Genomic DNA, 25,496 nt, shown 5'->3' with positions numbered 1-25,496 from the left:
TTTTAGTGAGCATGCTCTCTGTGTCATCCACAGTGTTGGGCACTGGTGATACAGAAGTGACCAAGACAGGTGTGGCCCCTAGCCATTCTGTGGAGAGAAGGGCAGGAAACAAGTACATGATCAAATGAACCATTGCCTGGATAAGAGCCATGGAAAGAATCAGCAGCATTGTGGTGAGGGTAGGGGGTAGCTAGGGGGACAGAGGAGGAGACTACTTTTTCACAGGGTAGTCACGGGAGGCCTCTCTAAGGAGGTGACAATTTAAGTTGAGACCTGAAGGATGAAAAGAAACTAGTCAGGGGAAGAACGTTTCACACCAAGGGAATAGATTGTGTAAAGGCTTTGTGTTGGGGAGTGTTTGAGCAACTGTAAGAAGCTGAAAAGGAGCAGGAGTGCATGAGCAAGGCTGAAAGGGGAATGAAAGGATGGAGAGGGAGAGGTGGGCAGGGCCTTGGTCATGGAGACCTCTTGGAAGGGGTTGGATCTCATCCTGTGAGTAATGGAAAGCCACTGGAAGGTTTTATACCGTGGCGTTTCATTAGTCTAGTTCTGTCTCTTGAGTTAAGAGCTTTGATATCTTGCATATGTATGGAATAGAAAAGACCCCTCACACTGAGAATTCAGTTGTTATTAGAATTCTCCAGTCATTAATTCATTGATCAATTCAGTCAGTAGATGTTAACTGAGCACCTAATTTGTGCCTGGCACTGTTCTAGGCACTTGGTGTATACCAGTGAGCAAACAAGCACAATCCCCATGGAGCTTGCATTCTAGTGAGGAAATGGTAGACATTAAATAAATAAATACATAAATTACATATTAGAGATGATAGAATGCTGTGGAGAAAAAAACAAATGGGAATGGTGGTTGGGGTGCTGGGGCAGAGCGGTGGTGGTGACTACGTGCAGTCTTCAGTAGGGCGGTCGAGGAAGGCCTCATCAAGAAAGTCATTTAAGCAGAGGTTCCAAAGAGGTGAAATACGGCTACACATCACTATTTATTTCTGAAGATTACCAGCTGTTCCTGAGCACATAATTTAACTTCTCCAGAATCAGTTCCCTCATACTTAAAACAGGGATAGTTATTAAGGGGCTCGTATGAAGATTAAGTAAAATAACTTCTTTAAGCATTTATGCAGGTACTTAGCAGATCGTAAAATCCTGATAAAAGCACTGTTTAATGATTACTAACTCTTCTCCAGTGTCCCAGGACTAACTGGGCATCTTGAAAAGAAACAGAAATGTCTTCATTTGGAACTGACTGGATTTTAAACTAGATTTCAGGGAATATCATTCCAAGAATGAATTCCTAGGCATTAATTGTTCTGATAACACACTAAACTCCATCCTCAGGTCCAAGCAGATCAGTGGTTTAGACTTTAATTTATGCTGGGTCTATTTAGGCTCATTTACGTATGTTATATCCTACTCAGCAAAATATCTAAATGATTTTTGTCTGGCCACGGAGCTTTTATGAGTAAGAGTAAAATTTAGCCGTCAGTAATGTAAATGATAACAGTATAAATTATAAGACCTAGGTTCATTAATATCTAGAGATGAGAGATGGTTTTTGTTGGAATTAAAGTGGATGATTTATGATAGTGCATGATTGTGTCTTTATACTTCAGACATGGAGCATAATAACCCCGCGTACACGATCAGTGCTGCACTGTGCTACGCGACTCAGCTGGTCAACATCTTGTCTCACATACTCGATGTCAATCTTCCCAAAAAACTGTGCAACAGGCAAGTAACTGAATGTGGTGATGTCATCTTTATCATGGGTCTTTTAAGTTTCTCTTGGGTTCTTGTTTATTCTAATTAAACCGGAAACTAGAATTTTTAAGTATTACCAAGACAGAAAAGATAAGGCTATGAAATATCAAGATTACTTTTGTAAGCCTCATGTGCACATCTGTTTCATTACCTTACATTTGCACGTGAAGACCACAGTGTTCCCCCACTGGAAAAAATAATAGAAGGAGAAACCAAGATATTCAGAGGTTATGCTGCCTGCAGATCCCAAGAATGGGGTAAATTCTAACAGTTCCAGCTTTGTCTATTTTTTTTAGTAAACTCACATGGTTTAAAATTAAAGAGAAGTGTAAAGGTTTAGCCAGTCCCCACTAAGACCTTCCTACTTCCCTTCCAGTTATCCTTGCATTTCAAGTAAATATAAATATATACTATTACCATCTACCCTTTTTTGTTTTTAAAACACAAAAGGTAGCATGCTCTACTGAGGTGTTTTGTACTTTCGTTTTTTAAGTTTTTATTTCTTCAAGCAAATACTTACTGAGTGCTTACTATGCCAAGCACTATTCTAGGCACTAGGGGTACAATGATGAGCAAGACATAGTCCTTGCCCTCTTGGAGATTACATACATTTTAATGGAGGGTACAAATAATAAACAGATCAGTAAACAGTATGTCAGATGGTGATGAGTGCTATGGAGAAGGTTAAAGCAGGCTGAGAGAAAGGGAGTGTGGAGCCAGGGGAGGCTTGCTGTGTGAGAGCGGGCAGGTGTGTGGTCAGTGTGAACCTGATGGAAGGGAGGGAGCAAGCCAGGCAGACACTTAGGGAAAGAGGCTGCAGGCAGTGAGGACAGCAGGTGCAAAGCCCCAGGGAAGAGGAGTGAGGAGGAGGGCAGAGAGGAAGGCATACCATATGGGGCCTTGTGGCCATTGTAAGCCTTTGGCTGTCATTCTGCATAAGGTAGACAGTTGCAGTGTTTTCCTTGATGTAAATCTCCCAAGATCTAACCAGTTCCCTGTTGATGCTTCAAGGAACAATTTTGAACACTCATCATTCCCTTAGGGTGCAAATATTTATGTAGAATAAATTCCCAGAAGTGAAACTGCTTGGTCAAAGGGTATATGCATTTATAATTTGTATAAATGCAATAAAATGGCCTGTCCCTGAGGGTAAAAGTTCATTTTTAGAAAGTTTCTGCCTGTGCAGTTTACTAAGGGGCAAAGGACACATGGGGTATGCTTTATACTGAACTGTAGTGGAAAGCATACTTTCTTCAAAACGAACATTTTAACATCAGATTTCCTCCAAAAAGTACAACTTTACAAATTGTGTTTATTTTACAGTGAATTTTGTGGGGAAAATCTCAGCAGACAGAAATTTACCCGAGCAGTGAAGAAATTGAATGCAAATATCCTTTACCTTTGCTTTTCTCAGGTATGGAAAACGTGCTGTGAACTAAGTTTTCGTTTACTATGTAGGCGAAAATATTAATCAATTCTTTGTTTTTTAGCATGTAAATTTAGATCAGTTACAACCACTGCATACCCTCAGGAATCTAATGTACCTGGTCAGTCCGAACTCTGAACACCTTGGCAGGTAAGAAGGAAATCTCTTGGTTTTCTCTAAGTGTTGTTTATCGACTACTTTTAAATAGATTTGAGCTTGTTGGCAGAGTTCAGGGACCAATTCCCCAACCCCAAACTCTCCAGAAATGGCAAAAATAATGCAGCCCCACCGAGAAGGAAACAATGGCTAATCATATTTGAATTTTTATGCTCCTTACATAATCATTTTTCAGAGAAAATACAAAACCTTTTTTCATTCCTAAAATGCGGTAGAAGAGCCCAGATGTTCCTGGCCAGGGGCATTCTTGTACTGCCCCTGAAGGCCAAAGGCGGCTGCTTCTCTGCTCCTGCCTCATGTCCGCCTGCAGTCTTTCCTTGTGCACTTTCTTTTGTGCCTGCTCATTGCCTCCTGCCCATCCCAACATTTGTTCATCGCAGTTTTCTTTACATCCCTGAGTCAGTCTGGCCACCATTTGTTGGGGATAAAAAGGATATTAGAAGTTTGTGAGACGAATTGGTTCGAAATCTTCCATTGGCTTAAAAACAGGAGTCAGTAACAAACCAACCAAGGCTGCTCTGTGGGATCTTTTTAGTCCCTCAGCCCATAAAAGCATGAAATAGACGAGGTTTATCTTCAGGATCATCCAAGCACCACTGCTCCGGGTGTTTATCTCATTCCCTTGATCTTAGCAGTCTGCCGACATGCGTTTCTGCAGAGATTTGACTTGGTTAACATATTTGCACTTTTGAAAGAGAACTAAAGAATAAAAGATGGGAAAGTTCTTTTAGGGCTGTCTTTTCCCTTATCCATTTGCTTTGACGCTGGAATCCAAGGCTCAAGGGGAGCGCCCTGTAGAGCCCCCAGCCTGCCTCCACTCTCAGGTATACCCGGCTTCCTCCACATTGCAATTAATGTTAACACTGTCTTTTGCTTTTTTCCTCCCCCGCAAAAAGTAAACTTTTCTGAAACATAGGCTCCTTTGGCAAAAGCAGCAAACTCTCTCAGGAAACTACACATATACCCAAAATTTGATGCCATTTTATAGGGAGCTCATGCCCCTCCCCGCAAGCTCCACTCACCGTTAACGAGGTGTGGAAACCTGAGTGTCAAAACCATCCCAGCTTTAGCAGTTGATTTCTGTGTATTTGCTTTCCATCCTTTCTGTACCTTATCTGTAAAGGGTTTCATATTAGGAAATTTATAATGATAAATATATTTAATAATAATATTAATAACTTTAGTAATTATTATAAAAATAAGGAGCTCTGGTGGTACAGTGGTTAAAGTAATGGACCAGTAACCAAAAAGTCAGCGGTTCAAACCCACGAGGTGTGGGATTTTCTGAAGTTCACCTAGAAGCATAGTGCGCAAGGACGTTTTGAGGAAGAATGATGAAGGGAGATGGGCTGACCCCTCTGAAAACAAAATTAAAGAGAGCTATTAGCATACAAACAGATGAAACAATTAGAAGAACAGAATAGAGAGTCCAGACACAGACACTTTATATGTGAGAATGTGATATATTATAGGTGTGGCATATTGAATCAGATGATAATAGCAGCTCGGTGGCATTGGGCCAGTTGGATATTCATATGGGAAAAAAGTTGGATTTATGCTACATTCCATACACAAAAATAAATTCCAGATGGTATAAAAGACTTTATTTAAAAAAGCTATAAAATAACTGGGAGAAAAGACAATGTTTTATAATCATAGGGTGTGGAGGAAATTATCAAGCCAGCCACAGAAACCATAAAGGGATGGACTTACACACTGTACTGTGTAAAAACTCTAAATGTCTCTGCGGTAAAAGATACCATGAAGTTAGAAGACAAGCAACAGATATGTTTTGCAACCTATATAACAGACAACAGATTAAAATCTAGACTACTTAAAGAAACCTTTCAAATCAAGAAAGACAAGCAGTCTAATAGAAAAGTAAGCAAAGAATTCAAACAGGCAGTTCACACAAAAGAAATGCAAGTAACCAGGTTCAAATGAAAAAAGAAAATGTCTAGCCTCAGTCAGAGTAAAGAAATGCACTTCAAACAGGTTTCCACTTTTCAGCCATCAGTTTATCAGAAATGGAAAGGACTAATAAAATCCAGTGTTGTGGTTGTTTAGGACCCTGTCTGATACTGGCAGTGTGATGGGCACTGTTTGGAGGCTCTGGAGTTTTCTATAACTTGCCGTTGATCCTGCTGTTCACATTTATTCTGTCCTGCAGAAGCATGCACGCACATGCATGGTGCCAGGGCCTGAGTCAGGCTATAGGGCACACCCTAGCTCACAGTCTGTGATTCTGTACCTCCTGTCTTGGGAGGAGTGAGTACCTCTTAGGGAAGATACATAGGACTAGAAAAACAGAGATCGGATTGGCCTCAGAGGTTTCCGATCCTCTTCTCTGCTTCTAAAAATGAATTTCCATGAGGGGCTTAGGGCCACTAGATCCACACAGGTGTGTGAGGGGAGTGAATTGTAGCTAAGAGAAGTAGAACTCCCCAGGTGCCCTTTTCCATACCAGCCTCAACCAGAGTGGAGGATTAGACAAGATTTCTTTTTTTCTACTGTGCTTTAGATGAAGGTCTACAGAGCAAATTAGTTTCTCATTAAACAATTAACACGTGTTTTGTGACATTGGTTGCTAACCCAGCAACGTGTCAGCACTTTCCCCTTCTCGACCTTGGGTTCTCCATATCCATTTCCCCAGCTTTCCTGTCCCCTCATGCCTTGTCCTGGCCCTGGGGCTGGTGTGTCCATTTGGTCTCACATACGTGGTTGAGCTGTGTGTTTTGTTTGTTTTGTGGGCCTGTCTAATCTTTGTCTGAAGGGTGAACATCAAGAGTGACTTTAGCACTGAGTTAAAAGGGTGTCTGTATATTCTGAGCATAGAGAAGATTCTTCATGGAACTCTGATTGGATTGTTTCCACTCAGACCAGGTGAACGGTAGGGTTCCATCTCCAATGAATTGTTATTTTCCTTTGAAATAAATTCAGACTTAAAAGTTGCAAAAACTAAAAATATTACAAAGGCTCATGTACCCTTTACCTAGATTCACCTATTAATATTCTGCACCATTGCTTTAACCTTTATACAGTCTCTCTCTGTTTCCATATATATACACACACACACAAAAAAAACCCATTGCTCTTGAGTTGATTCCAACTCATAACGACCCTATAGGACAGAGTAGAACTGCCCCATAGAGTTTCCAAGGAGCACCTGGTGGATTCAGACTGCTCACCTTTTGGTTAGCAGCTGAGCTCTTAACCACTGTGCCACCAGGGCTCCACATACATACATACACTTTTTTTTTTCCTGAAATCTGTGTAGGATTATAAGAAAATGAGTACTCTGGCTTCAGCATTTGAATAAAAAGTTATCAATTATTCAGGGAAACTAAAATTAGAGGAAAGATTTTGTAATCGTTACTCCCCAAAGACATTAAGTGAAAAAGACTTAATTCTTTAATTAATTAGTTCTGTGAGATGTGTCTGTAGCTCCGGGTGTCCTGGTAGGTACTATATCTCTAACCTTGAAGTGGTGGGAGAGGCACTGGTGGGGAAAGGTCCAGGGGTCTCTGGGAGGGGCCCGTTTGCCTGCTCCTGCAGGTTCCCAGAAATGTGGGTTACTCATTGGAACCAAAATTGTTCCAGCTGGCCTCTTGGGAGTCATCTAGTTGTTCATTTTTTCATTTTCAATACTTCAATGAGCGCCTGTTCCATGCCAGGTGGACTCTGCCCTGGGAATTCCAAGCAGAGAACTGGAGACCCGTGTGGCTCCCACAGGAGCTCTCTGACTGGAGGAACTGTTACCTCACCCATGGATCACTCCCGTCTGTCTCCTGGGAAGACCCTTATGGGGGATCTGGAGACAGTGGTAGTCCCATGCTGAGAACCCCAAGAATAGATAAGGCAACACCAAAGAGGAACCAAAAAACAGGCTAAGCCTCCAGAGCTAGCAGGAAGGAAGGAAGTAGGAATGGTGGAGAGCTGGCTTGTGTGTGGACGGAGGCTGGAGGACTTGGAGACTTAACCTGTACGTGCAGAGGCCCCTTGGAAAGCAAAGTTGAACAGAACAGCATCGGAGAGCCTTGTGTTTAGCGAGGGACGAAGAGGCCAGCTACAGAATTTAAAATTGTTTGTGAAGATTTTTAGTCAGCAAGTGCCACGAGGACAGTGGCAGCTGCTTCAGCAAGATGAGCGGGTAGGGGTGTGTGGGGCCAGCTGAGGCAGGGATGCTGGTTTGGAGGTGTTGGCAGTATAGTGAGGACCTGCACTGGGGTGACATGTTGAGAATAGGGCCAGCTGAGGCAGGGATGCTGGCTTGGAGGTGATGGCAGTGTAGTGAGGACCTGCACTGGGGTGACATGTTGAGAATAGAAAGGGGATTGTGGTACTGTCACACAGATGTAGAGCCTGAGGGAGGAGGGGAGTCCGGGCTGCCTTGGGTCTTCAAACTGGTAACTGACTGAGATAGAGAGGAGGAGGTGATTTTTGGGGGAGTTAGTAACCCTCAGATGAGAGATCTCACAGGCATAAGGGAGTTTGGGAATAGAGCTAGGAGGAGAAGAATCTGAAAAGGTGGCTTTGGAGTAGGCACATTTGCCAAGAAAAAGAGAAAGGGAAAGAACAGAGATGAACTATAGTGAGAACCTTAAGGAAACAGAAAAGAGATACCCAGAGCTAACAAACTGCTCACAGTAGCCATTGGTTTGTTTAAAGGAGAAAGTTTCAAGGAGGGACGTGGAGGTAGGAAGATTGTGGGGAGAATCCCTATCCCATTTCACCACTTGCAAAATAAAAAATTCTGGACAGCGTGGAGGCCTTGTAAACTGGGGCCCACCTGGTCTGAGGTACTTTGAAATATAAATTGCTCACTTGAGACCGAGGGGGAAACCCTGTGGTACATCTTCTGGTTTAATTAGTATACATAAAGCCCTCAAAGCACTGCCTGGAATGTCAACGTTAGTTATTATTGTTGCCATACTTCCTACTGGGAAGCAGGCCTATCTTGGAAGAATGAGGCCTGTGTGACCCTGGAAACAGTAAGTCAGAAGGTGAGATCTGGTGGTGAGGGACATTGGAGGCCTACACTGGGCTTTTGTCATTCCAAAGGCTGTAACAAATTTTGGGACATAGACTAGAAAGACAGACTGTATGATTCTGGAATATTTCCAATTTCTATTTTTTTGTTAATCTCTCTCACTTTTCCCAAAATAATTATTAGTGAAACCATTAAAAGAACCAAGGCCTTGTGTGCTTGTCTGGGGGCAATAGCAGGGAGATAGGGGCTGCTGGCAAGACTTGGTCCTGCCCTGTAGCTGGCTCCATGGGTAAAATCCCTGGAGGGCAATGGATGGGAGAAACTGTCCACCAAAGAAAATGCAGCCTGGCTCCCCCAAGGCAGACGGTGGGCACTGAAAAGGGGCAAAGGAAAAAGCAGCAGCAAGGCCTGTGTGTGGTTTGCTGACAGGGTTCCACAGAGTCCTGCTGAGGCGTGCTCACGTGAGATGTGGCCTGAGGAAGGGTTATTGGATTTGGCAGTGAGGAAATTATTAGGAACCTTTGGGAAATAAAAATATTTTTCTCTTTGAAATACAGCACAGAAATATGCACTCCAGATGAATGTATTCTAAATAGTTGTTTCTCATTTCGTGTAATAAATGTCTCTAGAAAATTGTGATGATATTTGAAAATGTGTGTGGAAGTCCGCTAGCATACAACATTGCAGGTATGCACGCTAACATGCATACAAACGTATCATTTCTCTCTTTTGAGTTTCAAGAGTTTAGTAGTTTGGGGCTTCCACAAGGCGCTGTTCTGCCACCAGCTGCTGTGGAGTTGGTTCCGACTCATGGCAACCACACGTGCGTCAGAGTAGAACTGTGGGTTTTCATTGGCTGATTTTTCTTCCAATGCACCTCTCCGTGGACTCAGACCTCCAGCCTTTCGATTAGCAGCCAATTCCCTTAACCCTTTTGCACCATCCAGGGACTCATAAGGCAGAATGTATCTGTGTTTCTTTGTGAACCATTTATTACTTGTTACACTAATTGGTATACCTGAGTATACATAAAGTGACTTTTTCCTAATTGTCTCATTGGAATGCTATATATTTACTGTATAGTGGCTGCAGTTGTTTAAAACTGTTTTGGGTGGTTTTTACCTCCGTCTGGGGTCTTCACAAATAGAGGCGGTAGAACTGAGGGAAAGTGTGGTGTGATGATTTAATTCACTACTTGGATTGTGGTTTTTATTTAGGTAAAGAAAACCTCAGTCGTAGACTAACAGAGTGTGGTGCAGACTTGTAAGATGGTGTGTGGCAAGGGGCTGGGCTGAGGTCTGTTTGTCTCCACCTTGGCTGTCACTCTCTGCACACAGGTCGGGGCCCTTTGAAGTACGAGCAGACCTTGAGGAATCCATGGAATTTGTGGATCCTGGAGTCGCCGGAGAATCAGATGAGAGTGGAGATGAGCACATAAGTGACGAGGAGACAGACCTGGGCATGGACTGGGAGAACCTGCCAAGCCCCCGGTTTTGTGATATCCCTTCCCAGCCCGTGGAAGTCTCCCAGAGCCAGAGCACCCAGGCATCCCCGCCCATCGCTAGCAGCAGTGCGGGTGGCATGATCTCCTCCGCAGCAGCCTCAGTGACCTCCTGGTTTAAAGCGTACACTGGACACCGCTAATGAGCATGGATAAAAACATGCCAAATTTGCATCAAGAAAGTTCTTCTCCCACTACACTCTAGTAAACCTTATCTCTTTAGTTGAGAGTACCTGAAACAAAAAAGGTTAAACTGCTTTTTTTTTTTTTTTTTTTAAGGCAGGGAGACATATGGTATGACCGACGTGTAAAATGGGTCTGTGCGTATGATAATAAGACAGAGGGGTCAAAGGTCCTTCTGCCCAGACCAGTGTTGCTGGAAGAAGGACCTGCACATGTGGCCCATTTCTGATTTTGTTGAGGAAGCAGCCATTCATTTGGGCATTTGGGCTCCCTCTGATCACGGACCACAGGACCCAGAGAATCCACCGAGATGGCTTCATGGTTGCCTTTTGCGATGCTGGGACTATTCCTGAACACTTCAAGTTTTAGAAGTTGCATCACAGGAAGGGGTTTTGTTTTGTTTTTTTATCTACAGAATACTTCTTTTCTGGTATTATTGTTTATCGTATAGGCTTGCCTATTGCTTGGCTGGAAGGTGGTTTCGGGAATGGCTACAGTTCCACCTGAGAGGGGTGTCTTAGGGCCATAGTCTCGGGGGTTCCTCTAGTCTCTATCAGTTCAGTAAGTCTGGTCTTTTTTTTATGAATTTGATTTTTTGTTCTACATTTTTCTCATCTGTCCAGGCCCTCAGTTGTGATCACCGCCAGAGTGGTCAGTAGTGATAGCTGAGCACTGTCTAGTTCTCCTGGTCTTGAGGTCATGTAGGCTGTGGCTTATGTGGTCCGTTAGTCCTTTGGACTAATTGCCCCCTTGAGTTTTTGGTTTTCCTTACTCTCCTTGACTCCGAACAGGGAGAGACCACTAGTTGTATACAAGGAAGCAATTCTTGACGATGAGGACTTGAAAGAGATAAACTGTTTAATGAGAGTTTGTTTTGATGCCATCATTTTTTGTATGGAGGCACTTTGAAATATTTTATTTCTTTATAGTTTGGTCATCTTGGATTTTTAGGTCAAGAATTTTGGTTTTGTTTGGGAGAGGTGGTCCTTTTTTGAGGGGTAGTTTAAAAATCATTTGTGCTGCTCTGTTGTAGCTCGTCAGACATTCCTGCTTTTCTTTATCCCCACACACCAAAGAAACTAAGGTCTTTTTTTCTTTAGGACCCATGTCTATGAACAGAAGAAATCCCAGTTGCAATAATGTCCCACAGATTTAAAATTATTTTCTTGTATTCTAAGGGGAATTAAGCTGCTTCTCAGCTAGATTTTTTAATTCCTCCTGTCTACACTGTGTGCATTTTGAAATTGAATTTCTTTTCTATGAGTGAAAATAAGTCATTAAGGTCATTCTGTTGTGTGAGCTAAATGCCTGCCTGGGCACAGGTTACGAGCCACTTAATCAAGTGGCCGCTGGTCATTCTCCTGGTGTCCAGCCTCTTTTAAGGTATGTAGTAGGTGGCAGGTGTTTCCAGGGGAAGCCATCCGGTTTGTTTCCTAGAGGCCTTTGTTGCTCTGAAGACACTACCTTTGTTCAGAAATGCAGAGCAGATCGTTATAGCTGATACTACACCCTATCCTGGGGAAAGCTCAGATACAAAGAATGTTCCCTCACCAAGAGATCACTTTCAGCTAATGTGTCTTGTCATTCTCTTAGTGACAATCTTACAAGAAAACCGTAATGAGAGGCATTATGTGCAAATATGTAAGTAGTTTTTTTTCTTTTTAATAACTGCAAAAAAAAAATCTTACGTAACAACTACAAAAAAATCCTATGAAAAATTCCTAATAGGCATTATTACCATATCTTGTTAGTGTGATTAGCATAATAGTACCTCAGATAAATCATTTCAATGTTTACTCTGCCCTAGCTTTTCTCATTGTAATTATGATAGTAGATACTTTGCCTCCAAACCTGAGGTGCTATATGGCTTTTGCTAGTAATATATTTGGTGTTTGGTAGCATTTTGGGTAGAGTTGTAGGGGGAGAGGTTTATTCCTATCAAGGAGTACCACATTCCCAGACTCTCTGACATTTTCCACTTAGGGAACAAACAGGCTTTTCCAAACCTTGTGGGTTCTTGTATAGCCGCTCTCTGTTTAAAGTGCTCAGCTTCATGATTGCTGGGCTTGCATTGTACCATCCAGTTCTATAATTCATAGAGAGTAGGTATGGTAAACTTGAACAAATACCAGATGAACTTGAAATCCCATAAGACTTGTCTAGCTACTTGAGACCCTCAGAAGGAATAGCTCAGTCTCAAGAGTTGGAAGACTGGGATTTGGGGATTTGGGGGTAGAGATTGACTTCATCTGAATGGTATACACAGTACTCATGGTTTTCTCAAGTAAGCCTCTTTATGAAACCATGAATGTGAGATGAAGCTAAAGGATAGAATCCAGATACCACAAACTGATATCTAAAGTCATCCAACAAAATGTATAAGAATGTGGCCAATATAGGGATCGATAGGGTATATTTTGTTGTTAATCTCGACTAGAGGCACTTTACTTAGGGTTAAGTGATCAAACCCTTTGGTGGTTTTGAACACCAACATACTGACTTACACTGCTGAGATGTTTTGGTTTTCATTATTTTGCACTGGATCCACCATGTAAATATTCTTAAATATACATTTCAACCACTGTTTTTTCTACTCTTTTTGCTGCTCATTAAAATCTTTCATGTAGGTGCCAGAACCATATGTAAACAGCTTTTTAAAAAATTGAAGCTGGTATTTTTTTTTTTTTTAGAAAACAAAAAGCCATAGTACTGGGTCATGTTTTCCATTTTAAAATGATTTATTGAAACAAGGTAATACTAATTAAAAAAAAAAAAAAACTACAGGCACCAAATAGGCTGCTTAAAATGGTCTGTTCAAGACTTTTTTGTAATGGAATATAACTGAGAGGTTTTGCACGTTCCTAAGAGGAAGAACAGTATGTCAGCATTGAGTATAGCAGACGGAATTCACGTCAGGATCCCTGTGTAGGCAATTTGGAAAAGAACATTCAGTGGCATGCTGTTAAAGGAATTACTGCATCGGAGGGTCTCCTCGCAGTGTCACGTTGCAGGACTGTCCCTCTGCTCTGCAACTTCCAAGCTGGTTTGAGTCATGCAAATGTTTTCTAAATGTTTATTGTATTAAACTGCAATAAATCTTTTAACAGTACTTTGCTAATATGTATGTCATTTTTCAAGTTCGGAGCATTCATTTCTGCTGCTACATTGAGGGTAGAAAAAAAATGACATCTAACCCCTTTAGTATTTTATACAACTTTTACAATATTTTTTAGAATTCTTCTGCCAGGTAAGAAAAAATGGCTATTAATAAGTTTTTAAAACAAAACTATAGATCATGGTGGTAGTGGCATCCATCATTAGCAAGCCAGGAAACTGGTTGCTTACCGGTTATACACATTCTCTAACGATACGTTTCTTGGTACCCATCATATAATGAGCACAACCTACAGCAGCTTGGTGTCCTTGGCAGTTGTTCAGCCTTGTCCTAGCCATTCCCAGGCAACAGCACCCTGAAGGGAGTGGGCCTCCAGGATGCCTGTGTGCAGCTGCCCATATTTTCTTTGGGACAAAAGAGAAAGGCAGTGGCGGGGGAGCGGGGGGGGGGGGGGGAGGATGATAGAGGGGCTTGCCAAGCTGAGAGGAGGACAGTGGAAAATGTGTTACCTTCCAAGTTATATTGTTACGGAGAGGGGCCGCCTGCAGGTGGTGGGAGATACCAGGAATGACTGCTGTGGAACATCCTGGCCAACTCAGAGGTAGCAAGGAGCTGTGGTCCTGGCTGTCCTACACTTTTACCAGGAGCAGATGGCCACACAACAAAAGGAGGAGATGGACAAGGAAATGGGAGGGTTCCCAAATAGGGTTTGTGCCAAAGTCCCCAGAGCTGTGATGTTACTATCCTTCAGCTTCTCTAGGTAGAAGGTAAAAACATGCTCTGATCTGTTATCGTTAGGTGCCATCGAGTTGGTTCCAACTCATAGCGACCCCATGTACAACAGAATGAAACACCGCCCAGTCCTGCACCATCCTCAAAATTGTTGCTTTGCTTGAGCTCATTGTTGCAGCCACGTGTCAGTCCACCTCGTTGAGGGTCTTCCTCTTTTCTGCTGACCCTATACTTTGCCAAGCATGATGTCCCCCTCCAGGGACTGATGTCCCTCTCCAGGGACTGATCCCTCCTGACAACATGCCCAAAGTATGTAAGACGCAGTCTTGCCATCCTTGCTTCTAAGGAGCATTCTGGTTGTACTTCTTCCAAGACACGTTTGTTCTTTTGGCAGTCCATGGTATATTCAATATTCTTCGCCAACACCACAATTCAAAGGTGTCAGTTCTTCTTATTCATTGTCCAGCTTTCACATGCATATGATGCGATTGAAAATACCATGGTTTGCATCAGGCATACCTTAGTCTTCAAGATGACATCTTGACTTTTCAACACTTTAAAGAGGTCCTTTGCAGCAGATTTACCCAGTGCAATGTGTCATTTGATCCATGGCTGTTGATTGTGGATGCAAATAAAATGAAATTCTTGACAACTTCAATCTTTTATCCATTTATCATGATGTCGCTCATTGGTCCAGTTGTGAGGATTTTTGTTTTATGTTGAAGTGCAATCCATACTGAAGGCTGTGGTCTTTGATCATCATTAGTAAGTGCTTCAAGTCCTTTTCACTTTCAGCAAGCAAGGTTGTGTCATCTACATAACGCAGGCTGTTAATGAGTCTTCCTCCAGCCCTGATGGCCCATTCTTCACATAGTCCAGCTTCTTGGATTATTTGTTCAACATACAGATTGAATAGGTATGGTGAAAGGATGCAACCCTGACGCACACCTTTTCCTGATTTTAAACCACTTAGTATCCCCTTGTTCTGTTCGAACAACTGACTCTTGATCTATGTAAGATTCCTCATGAGCACAATTAATATGCTCCTATCTAGTGTATAACAAATACCCCCAGAGTATCTCATGGTTGATTCAGAAATCAGAGGTTGAAGCAGATGCAGAGAACTAAGGATAACTTAGAAGCATTGATGTAGAGCAATACTGTCCAACAGAAATAATGCAAGCCCTTTATGTGACCTTAAATTTTCTAGTAGTCACATTAAAAAGGATTGAAGAAAAAAAAAGTGGTTTATTTTTAATCAAGAATATAAAAAAAAATATTATTTCAACATGTAATCAGCATGAAAAGTAGCCACATGTAGCTAGTGGCCAACAGTGGACAGATGGCATAGACTCTGGAGTCTGGCAAGCATCTTCCAGGTATACACTTAGGACCTCCCAAGAATGAAGTTTTAGGAAAAGGTATAGAGGGAAGGAAATTTTTCAGTGGCCTTGGAGGAATGCTGGGGGGAAGTCTTGTTCTAATATAGTGAGACTCACTCTAGTTGAGCTCAAGATTTGCCACTTAAGGCTTTTTCTGGGTGTCTCACATTTGTCTTTCCAGGCCCCTCCACTTCATCCTGCTGTTGCCAGGGAGACTGAGCTGGGTAGGCTGCATCAACAGGCTTCATGGCTTCTGGTAGTCAGGGTGTTTATTCCCCAGCTTTGTCCCTGCCGTGTTTGTGTTCCTCAAATGGAAGTCACTGCTGACTGGATACAACCTCCTCCCTCTGATCCTGGTGGCCACCCCTACCTCTCCTCCAGGGTCTAGCCCTTGTTGTTTTATTGAACACACCAGTGGTTCGTAACCTTCCCTGCACTTCTGAATCACCTGGGGAGCTTTACAGGACACTAATGATGCTCAGCTGCTACCCCCAAAGGTTCTGGTTTAATTTACCTAGGGTGGGGCCTAAGCATTGGGAGTTTTCAGAGTTCCACAGGTGATTCTGATATACAGCCAAGATTAAGAATCACTAGCCTGCCCAGTACCGGGCTTAACCCAGGCAGCTGGGACCCTGCACTGGCTCCTGAACTTTAGAAGGTCCAACCCCTTAGCCCTGCTGTGGTACCCTTTCTCCCTGGGCAAAGAGTTTGCAGGACCACGGGGACAGGCTTTACTGGAACCTGCATTTCTGGGTCCTTGTAACCCAGGGCTTCCAAGGCCCTTTCGCCAGCTCTGTCCTCCAGAGAGAAGATCCAAGCCTGAGGGGTGGCTTGTGTGTATGTGTTCCTACACTGAGGAACGATGCTGGGCTGGGAAGAAAAGGGGGTGGGCTGCAGGAGTGTCCTCTCTTTGTATTCTTACCCTGGGCACCACAAATATTGAGGCGGGCTTGCCCTTGTATCTACTCCCTTATAAACTCTCCTTGAATCCGCTCATCTTGGGTGTGCCAAGTGTTTCTTGTTGAGACCCTGTGCAATGCAGAGCACACACGGGAAGAAAGGTGAGGGGCCTGAAGCCAAAACTACTGGCCATGGAAGAGGAAAAGGTCATGTGAGAGGTCACCACCTCTGCTTTAAAAAAAAGAAGGAGGGTAAATCAGGGCTGGGTGGAAGAAGAATTGTTCATGGCAGGGCACACACCCCGCAGCAGTTGTGCTCGGTTGCCTGCATACAGGATTGGTGAGAAAGGGCAGAGTGAAGGCCAACAGCTCAGTCTCAGATCAGGGAAAGCTGGCTCCATCCTGACCCTTGAAACCAAACCGGGACAGGCTGCAAAGAGTTGTGCAAATGAACGCCCAACCTCACAGAGGATAAGGGACAGATAGAATTAACTACATTTTACTGTTTGGCAACTAATTTGATTTTGGTGTTTAACTATCAACCTCTTCATACTGGCAACCTTGGTGGCATACTGGTTAAATTCTACGGCAGCTAACCAAAAGGTCGGCAGTTTGAATCCACCAGGCACTCCTTGGAAACAATATAGGGAAGTTCTACTCTGTCCTACAGGGTTGCTAGGAGTCAGAGTCAACTCAACAGCAACGGGTTTTTAATTCATACTACTTAAAAGGTTTTTTTTTTTTTTTAAAAAAAAGGTATCTGGGACTTGGATATGAGTTCATAAAGCAACTGGTTCTGATACAGTGGGAGAGGGAGAAAGGGAACTAATTAAAACAGCACAGGTGATACTGCCCCAAGTAACTGTTTGATGGGATCTACTATTTCCCAAGTCTCAGCTTCTGCTCACAGCACGTCACCCAGCGTGGGCATCTTACAAGACTTGTCACACGCCGCCTGTGACTATGCACCTTATATTTAATCCTCTGCTGGGTGATGGGCAAAGAATTTTCAGTTTTAGCCAGATGCCATTCCCCTCCCCCACACGCTAACTTTAGAAACCAATCTCTGCTGTGTTTCATCAGTCCAAGGAAAAAAAACATTTAGTTGAGCCTTCTTATTTTTTACTTAAAGAGCCCACCTTATTTACAAAGGAATTTGAGATAAAAAGTTCCCGAGCTAATTTTTCCTAAGGGCTGTTCTCTGCTAATTAAAGCATGAACAGGGACCTCTTTTGGGGGAAAAAGGTTGCAGTGTAAGGGATTGCCACCTCTGGCCCCATTCCAGTTCTTTCTCCTTCCTCCCCAGCTACCAACTCTAGTGGCATCTGCCCCCCCGACCCCCGCCCAAAATAATGCCAAGTTCAAACCACCTAGAATGGTTGTGCTGCAGCCTACGGTTTTGCTTAGAGCAGTTAGGTATAAGTACATGGGAAGTCACCCAAGGGTGCATTACCACAATGTTTACTATTCCCGTGAGGCTGTGCAAACACCAGCTATGGCCACAAACTTATGAATAGCACATGTCAATGGAAGGGACTGCACACTTCCCACACAGGTACTTTAAGCCACCTCCCAGAGATTGCAACTTGAGCTTCATTTGAAAGGAAAAATGTACAGAAACCATCAAATTCCCCGAGTGCGAGGCACTGTGCACAAGAACAGAAATGTGTTTAAACTTGGCATGGTGCTTGATATACAGTAAGAGCTAGATAAACATCACCTCTTATTGTAGTCTGGTGTTTTGGAGGCAGACTGTGAGATGAGGGAGAGGATGAACGGCCAGTATGCTGAGTGGAGATGAAGAGTTACAGAGCCCAGGCAGGGAACTCTTACAGCATGCCGTAACCATCAGCCCTATCGTTCTGCAGTCAATAAGCCCAAACCATCTGGGCTGCCAGGGGAGCTACTGGCCACAATAGAGCCGAGATTATACCAAATACATAATCGGTAGTCACTGAGCAAAACCCCTAAGCAAGAATGTGCCCATGGGACCAGCAGTAGCCAGGGAAGAGCCCTTTATCCCGCCTTTGAGTTTCTCGTGCTGAACGGAAGATGACACTATGGCCCAGGGCAGTCAGAACGTGCCAACACCCCTCACACTGAAATGGTCAAGAGACGAATGCAAACCTTTCTGGAATGTGTGCTGTGTGTGTGACACAGTAGGTGGCATGAACAAGCTGCCCTCTCAGAACCCAGAGCACAGGCAGGAGACCCAGATACAATGACACAAGGGGGCATGCAGTGCTGAAAAGCACCCAGCCGAACCAGGGGCCTGGGGACAGGATGGGGTTGAGTTTCCCAAAGGAGGTGCCTCCTGAGCACCAAGCCATCAGTGTGCTACCACAGGGTGTATGGTAATTCTTGGAGGTCCTTTGACGTGGTCTGTTTTAAGGCTAGTCATTTTGCCAAGGCTTGAATAAGCAAAGATTCATCTTACCTTAGCCCTTTTTCTATCTCTATTCACTCCTTCCTCGGGTTTCTGATCTCATCCACTGGCAGGGGACAAAGCCAAACTGCCCCAGAAATGGGGGAAGAGCTCTGACTCTTCTGGGCTCTCGTTCTGATTTCCTTCACACACACACACACACACACACACACACAAAACACAAACCCGTTGCAGTTGAGTCGATCCCAGGGTTTCCAAGGAGCACTTGATGGATTCGAACTGCCAACCTTTTGGTTAGCAGCCATAGCTCTTAACCACTACGCCACCATGGTTTCCCTGGTAAGGGCTTAAAGGTGTTAGAGAAAAAACTGGGCTAGAGTATCAGCAAAGGCTTAAGGGGACAGATTTTTTCACAGGGAGTAGGGTTCGTTAAAGTCCTGGTGCCCACATTGTCGTTTTTAGGCTATGATCCTACAGCGGTGCAGGAAGGCAGGTAGCGTTGCAATGTTGCAGAAAATTAAAAGGGAGCTATTTACACCAGCTTGGCACTAGGGGGCCCTGCAGCACACACTCTCCCTAAGAGGAAAGCTACACCTGTCTAAAAATGAAGACCAGGGAAGGGAGGCCTTCTGATGCCACCTGTTCTCTCCTGCTGAAATCCTCCTCTTTTGTGGAGGCAGCTAAGTTCCTGCCACAGGGCAAAGCAAGTCATCAGTACATGCCAAGATGGGCTTGGGGCATTCTCACTGTGCCCTCTACTCTTGGCAGTTCAGTCCCTCAAGCAGTCATGGGAAAACCAGGTTAGGAATGGCTGACTCAGGAAAACCAACTGAGAGTTGTCTGCCGTGTCCACACAGAGCCAGTCATGATGATAGTTGACAATTATTGGGCACTTTCCACATGCCAGGTTGCACTCTAAGTACTTTATGTGCATTATCTCATTTCATCTTCATAAATTATGAATCAGAACAAACCTCTAAGGAAGGTACCACTGAGATTGCCAATTTAGAGCAAATCAAAGAGGTCTAGGACTGGAAACTTGACCCCAGGGGATTCTAGGGTTTAAAAGCATTTTCCAGCATACATCAGCTGGGGTGAGTTATGAGGAAAGACACTGACTGGTATCTTAAAGGAAAAGCAAGCTGTTCTCATCCATTCCTCACTCATAGACAAATCCAATGGGCCAGGCAGCAGTTACTGCCTAAGGATAAGGACAGGAGGTCAAAGCAGATTCAAGTTTGAAAGCCACTCTGTGCCCACCCACCTCAGCCACAGGTGAACCTGGCTCGACCTCGCTCCAGTCCGGCCACAATCTGCCTGGCAGACCTTACGGCTGACCAAAGGCTGCTCAACCTTTACATGTTTCTCCTTTGGGACTATTACGGCCCTCACTCATCATTTACCCATCAACCCCTCCCCTAAAACATCTACCAACAGCCTGGAGCTTACACTGGTCGTAAGGTTTTCTGGTGGGCCCTTGATTTCAAGCCAAGCTAGTTTTTGGCTCCTCCACAGCAGTTTTCCGGGGCCTAGTACCTCCCATGCCTGCCAAGTACTGTATGACCACAGGCCTGAGTAGATCCTCGATGCCTTCTGAACTATTAACTAATTATGCCTGGCAAGGTGTAAGAAAACCCTAGATCATACTTCACCCAACAGGAAATAATGGGTGTTGGGCAGACAACAAACTCCAAATAAGTGTGAAAGGGTTGTAAAAATTCAAGCTTATGTTAAATGAAGATGGTCACTTCCTGGTGACAGACAAAAAAAATTTTTTTTAATCTCCCCTCTTCACTAACAAAAAAAGGTTCTTAGACTATCACAAAATCCTTCAAAAAAATGAAGGGAAAAATCTTTGCAAAACTCAGGTCCCATTTAAGATGTATGTTTTTATTGAAGTTTAAAAAAAAAAAAAACTGTAACCAGACAGAAAGGATAGACAAGAATGTTATAATCTGACTATATAATATTCTCTTCTCATTCTTGGTGGATCACTAAAATATAACAAAGGATTGTCCTCTAAACTAATTTTAAGGTTGTCCAGTTAAACCATTATTTGGTATCCTTTGAATAGGTTAATGTCTTAACTATTTAGAGTTTCTTCTCAGAAACATTCATATATTATAAAGGAAACATTCATAGTTTATTTAGGAAACATTCATATTCTCTACAGGATGTACAAATTTGAGACGAGACAATAAAACACACAATTATAGCCGCAACACTATCCTAGCTGCATTGTGGTGATGATGCTGTTCAGTCAGCTGTTCGCTATACACAACTGAATTTTCATAGTGTTGTTTACAGAGGGGCCAGAAGCACTCATCTAAAGGTAAAGGCGCTCGAGTTTAATGTGCAGTTTCATAGCCCTATGAAAACACAACAAGTATATACACTGTAAACACCACAGGGCATGAAATCCATTTCCCACCACAAACATCAATCTCACAGATCAAGCATACAAGGTCTAAAGTAAGGTGCCCGGCTTTCCCTTTTTAAGCATACTTTTCACCCAAGAGTGATGCTATTCTTTCCATAGGACACTACTCGCGTATTTCAAATATGGCGCCAGTGCATGAAACCTTTCTGGAATCCCTTTCTGGAAACTGCCTGCAGAGAATGCAGCGTGCTCTTCTAAATGTCCTCAGTGGTGGCAAGTCTCTGTCCTTTGAGGATGGACGTGATTTAGGAAAACAGGCATAGTTATTCACAGCTAAGTGAATCAAACTGGGCTACCACCCTGGATCAGATGTGAGGCGCCAACGTAGAACTCTTTCTTGGACAGCTCGCCAATTTGCATTTAAAAACCACCTGAGCATGGGCAATCCTGGTGGAGTAAGTACTGCTTCTCCTATGGTGACAACTCTGAGAGGCAACACTCACTTGAATGGTATATCTGGGTGGTATGTTTTACAGTTTCTAAAAAAATGGTTCTTTTGTTGCCTCTTGCATAGACTTTAATATTCCTCTTCAGCTTCAGTCCCTTTTGCTTTCTTATGGATTGCCCGATTAAAGCTGTGGCAGGCAGGGACCCAGTGATTGTCATGAAGCCCCAGCTTACAGCCAGGAAAGCCCTTCTGAGACCGGTGACAACACATCCAGTATCCTGGCCCATAGGGCAGTGCCTGGCAATAGGGCTTGGGGTGCCACCGGCACAGGGACACGTCCCCCTTCACATATTTTTTCTTGCACTGCTTGCAAGGATCCTCTCTATAGCGTGGATCTCGAACCCAGCGAGAATCTGCTGGCCTGATGTTATAATATTCAATGATGAACTTAAAATAGCAGCAGGTACATTTAAGAGCCACTAAACTCTTGGTGGGAAGCAACCTGAAGATTTTCACCATAATGTGGTGGGGCAGAAAGGCCATGTACTGCTGAGGCTCCAAAAGCTGCTGGATTTTAAACCTGGTCTCCAGAAAGTCATGAGACACCTGCTTCTTCCAACTAGATACCTCAAGCACCGGTAATGTACTTTCCACAGAAGAAGCCGGAAGGACAAATGGCTCAGCTGAGACACTTTTTTCCTCAGATGCACTGTCAACCTCAGCAGTGTCTTCAAGCTGGTGGGCCTCTGAAGACTCTCCTGTGCTTTCATTCAACTGTGAACAGTCCGACTCGTGCTGACCAGGCGGCAAAAAAAACAACATCCCTGGAAGTGGGTCACCACAGGTGTTTAAACTAGAAGGCTGGTCTTTCTCCACCTTGGACACAGTGATACTAATACACAAAGACTCTTTTCTGCTCTGATCAGGATTTTGGGTAGTAAGCGGCACAAGCTCTCTTCTCATACAATCAACAGCAACTGTGGGCAATTCAGTGGCTTGGGGACAGGTGCGAGGAGGAAAGGGTGACCCAACAAGTTCCTCCGTCATTTCCACATCATACCTATTGCTGTTTCTCACAGCAATTTGCTGACCTGGCTCTAATTCTGCACTGTCCATGTGGAAACCCACACCTGCTGACAACGAGGGACAGCCCTGAGGAGCACCATCCCAGGCCAGGTCCCCCTCAGGACAACACTGGTCAGCTCTTGAGGGGCCACAGTCCTCAGATACAGACCCCACCTGACACTCAGGTAACTCCAAGGTGCCTTTTTTTGTTTTGTCTTCCTCAGCCTGTGTGCCATTTGCAAGCAGAACCCGGCCCACATTGCGACGGAAGCTGTTATTCCTTGAGAGGCTCCCGGGCTCACGGTGACCCTGCCGCTTCAGGCACTCTGACTCCAGCCTGGCCACCATATCAAGGACACGGACTGGCTCACCCTGGGGTTCGCCTACCTCAGGATTTCCCCTTTCCGTGGGTTCTTCACAGGCTCCTGGGGCAGAGAAGGGCTCAGAGGCTGGGGGCACACCTCTGGACTGCCCAGAAAACCTCACAACAGCAGATGAGTTTGTGGAGTTTTTCGCACAACTGGCTAGCAGAGCACTGGCTCTTTGCTCAAGGAAGGCAACCATCTGTATAACTGACAGCGGCCTCCCTGCACAAACACCATCCCCAGTGTCACTCACGGAATGCACAGAGCAGTGTTCGATGCCACACGCAAAAGGCTCAGGCTGGGGGCACCTGCTGTTGACTTCCCTCATCCTTTCTAATTGTATCTTGGCTTTTTTAAGATCCCCTGATTTTTTCCTTCTTTTAGTAGCTCTCCCATCTATATCCCAGGAGCTTTTTATTTTCATAGATCCTATCCTATTGCTACACTGGTGGGCTGCAAAGAATGCAATTTTCTCCTTGGTATTTCCCGGTTTCACAACGGCCCAGATATCAAGCGGCCCTTCCCCTTCTTCGCCCTGGTGGATTGTTGCAGATGGTACATTCTTTTTGGTTTTAAGACTCAAGCTGCTCTCTACAGGACTCTTCCCACTCATACTGCACAGAACATTTGGAGAAATGATCACAAAAGGCTTTCGAGATGACACTTTACCAAGAGAGGCTGAAGGAAAGACACTTGGTTTTACGTAGCTTGCTCTGCACGTTTCATCATTTATAGCCCTTTGGTGGCTCATGGGCATTCTTGGTGTTTCCTTGCTAATTTCCAGAGGTAGCTCTTTCTTCTGGAGTTTCCAATATGGTTTTAGATGCATAACAAAGGCCCTAGAGGAAAGAAACACAGATTTGATTAAAAAACCAATTTTGCTTTTAGAAAAAAAATTTTTTTTTTTTTTTTAGTTTAAACCAAGGTGTCTCTAGCAAGTAGTAGAAACATTTCTACCAGTTGCCTAAATCTTAACCAACTCTTCTCATTTCAGCTAGTTCTTAACGCACAGATCAAGAATAACAAAAGCAAAATAATCATTTTCCATGGTGTACAAGCCAGAAGGTTAGTCCTTTAAATGTAAAGAAATGTGAACTTACTGAAAGCATCACAGTAAAGAAGTACAGGACTTAATACGGCAGAAAGAAAAGTACAAAAGGAAGTTTCCGACAATCCCACGCTAGTGGATTATTTATCACTATTTCCTTCTAGGTTATCATGACTAGCCTTTTACTGATTGCACAAGAGTTCATCGAACCTATTATATACAGTTTTCTAAACTATTTCTGTTGAATATTCAGATGTTTATAATTTTTCACTTATTTGCTTATCTACTTTGCCCATCTATTAGTCTTGATTTTCTAAATAACTTATTTGTATAAATTCTTAATTGTCAAATTTCTTGCAAAGATGTTAAATAAAAAATAGAACCCATAATCCTTATTAATTCTAAAAGTGATTTTTCTCACTAGTTCAGAAAAACGGTCCCCCAGCTAGGGGTGGGGAGCTTGGCTGTTAATCAAAAGGTCAGCAGTTCAAAACCACCAGCTGCTCCTTGGAAACCCTGTGGGGCAGTTCTAGTCTGTTCAATAGGGTCATTATGAGTCAGAATTGACTTGATGGCAATGGGTTTGGTTTGGTTTTGGCCAGGAGTGGAGATGGGGGCAATTTCAGAAATTGGATAAACAGATTATATAATAACAAAGACATGTCTTCTACTTCCTGCCTGTCATTAATTAGCGTGACAGATGATTTTACCTTGGTAGGTCACTTCCGCTCTGGTCTGAGCTAAAAACATAACTGAGGGGTTGGATTACTTGTCAATTTATGTGCCAATATTTTGTAGCCCACTGCTACACAGAACCCTAGGATTGAGAGAATGAGTGTTTCCTAAAGATGCCTGGTCCCCTACAAAATAAACCTACAGGTCAGAATAAGCCTCTGCAGACACTTGAGGGTCGTTTCTCAGCCCCCTGCCTTGCTCAGAGTGTGACCCCTGCTGCAATCAGATACTGGTATATATGCCAATCACCCCGACCCTCTAAGACTGTAGGACAGAGCCTGTACCACACACTTGATGATCTGCTATCTGGAAAACCTAGCTGAATTCATACAAGAAAACTGAATGGATTCCTAGACTGATATACCTGATAACAGCTCTAGCCAGCTGGGGACAGGACACCAGAGCTCCAAAGGTGAAAATAATCAAGCTAGCTCACTCAAGCAACCCATAGGGGTATACTAAAACAAAGCAAACAGCTACGACACAGTAAGCAAGCATAAACTAATACAATAACTTACACATGGCTCCGAGACAAAAGTCAATATCAAGTCACATAAAGAAACAGGCCATGATCACCTCAACAGGCTCTCAAAACAGAATCCAGGGATCTTTTAGATAAAAGTGCATTCCTGGAATTACCAGAGCCAGAATACAAAAGTTTAATACACAGAACCCTTCAAGACATCAGATGGAAATGAGGCAATACGCAGAACAAGCCAAGGAACACACAGATAAAGCAACTGAAGGAATTAGAAAGATTATTCAGGAACATAATCAAAAGTTTAATAAGCTGGGAAAACCCATAGACAGACAGCAATCAGAAATTCAGAAGATTAACAATAAAATTTACAGAATTAGACGACTCAGAGGAGCAGAACTGAGCAAGTAG

General features: G+C 43.6%; 2 protein-coding genes across 7 annotated transcripts in view; one reads left to right on the top strand and one right to left on the bottom strand.

Annotated features, from left to right (window-relative positions):
- The window catches only part of ATG14 (autophagy related 14), a 55,997-nt gene extending 43,175 nt beyond the window's left edge, over nt 1-12,822 (top strand). Inside the window, exons 7-10 of the mRNA XM_049899279.1 lie at nt 1,628-1,745; nt 3,099-3,189; nt 3,266-3,351; nt 9,706-12,822. Coding sequence (XP_049755236.1) covers nt 1,628-1,745; nt 3,099-3,189; nt 3,266-3,351; nt 9,706-10,012 — 602 coding nt within the window. The 3' untranslated portion in view covers nt 10,013-12,822. The remainder of the gene's footprint in view (nt 1-1,627; nt 1,746-3,098; nt 3,190-3,265; nt 3,352-9,705) is intronic.
- Nucleotides 12,823-13,188: 366 nt separating this feature from the next.
- The window catches only part of FBXO34 (F-box protein 34), a 102,318-nt gene continuing 90,010 nt past the window's right edge, over nt 13,189-25,496 (bottom strand). For all 6 annotated transcript variants that reach the window (XM_049899273.1, XM_049899275.1, XM_049899278.1 and 3 more), the window contains one exon: nt 13,189-23,663. In XM_049899273.1, the coding sequence (XP_049755230.1) occupies nt 21,524-23,653 (2,130 nt within the window). In that variant the 5' untranslated portion in view covers nt 23,654-23,663 and the 3' untranslated portion in view covers nt 13,189-21,523. The remainder of the gene's footprint in view (nt 23,664-25,496) is intronic.

This window comes from Elephas maximus, chromosome 10 (genome assembly GCF_024166365.1).
Source record: "Elephas maximus indicus isolate mEleMax1 chromosome 10, mEleMax1 primary haplotype, whole genome shotgun sequence".
Lineage (NCBI taxonomy): Eukaryota > Metazoa > Chordata > Mammalia > Proboscidea > Elephantidae > Elephas > Elephas maximus.
Note: the sequence above shows the minus strand (reverse complement) of the source record. Positions and strands in the feature narration are given on the sequence as shown.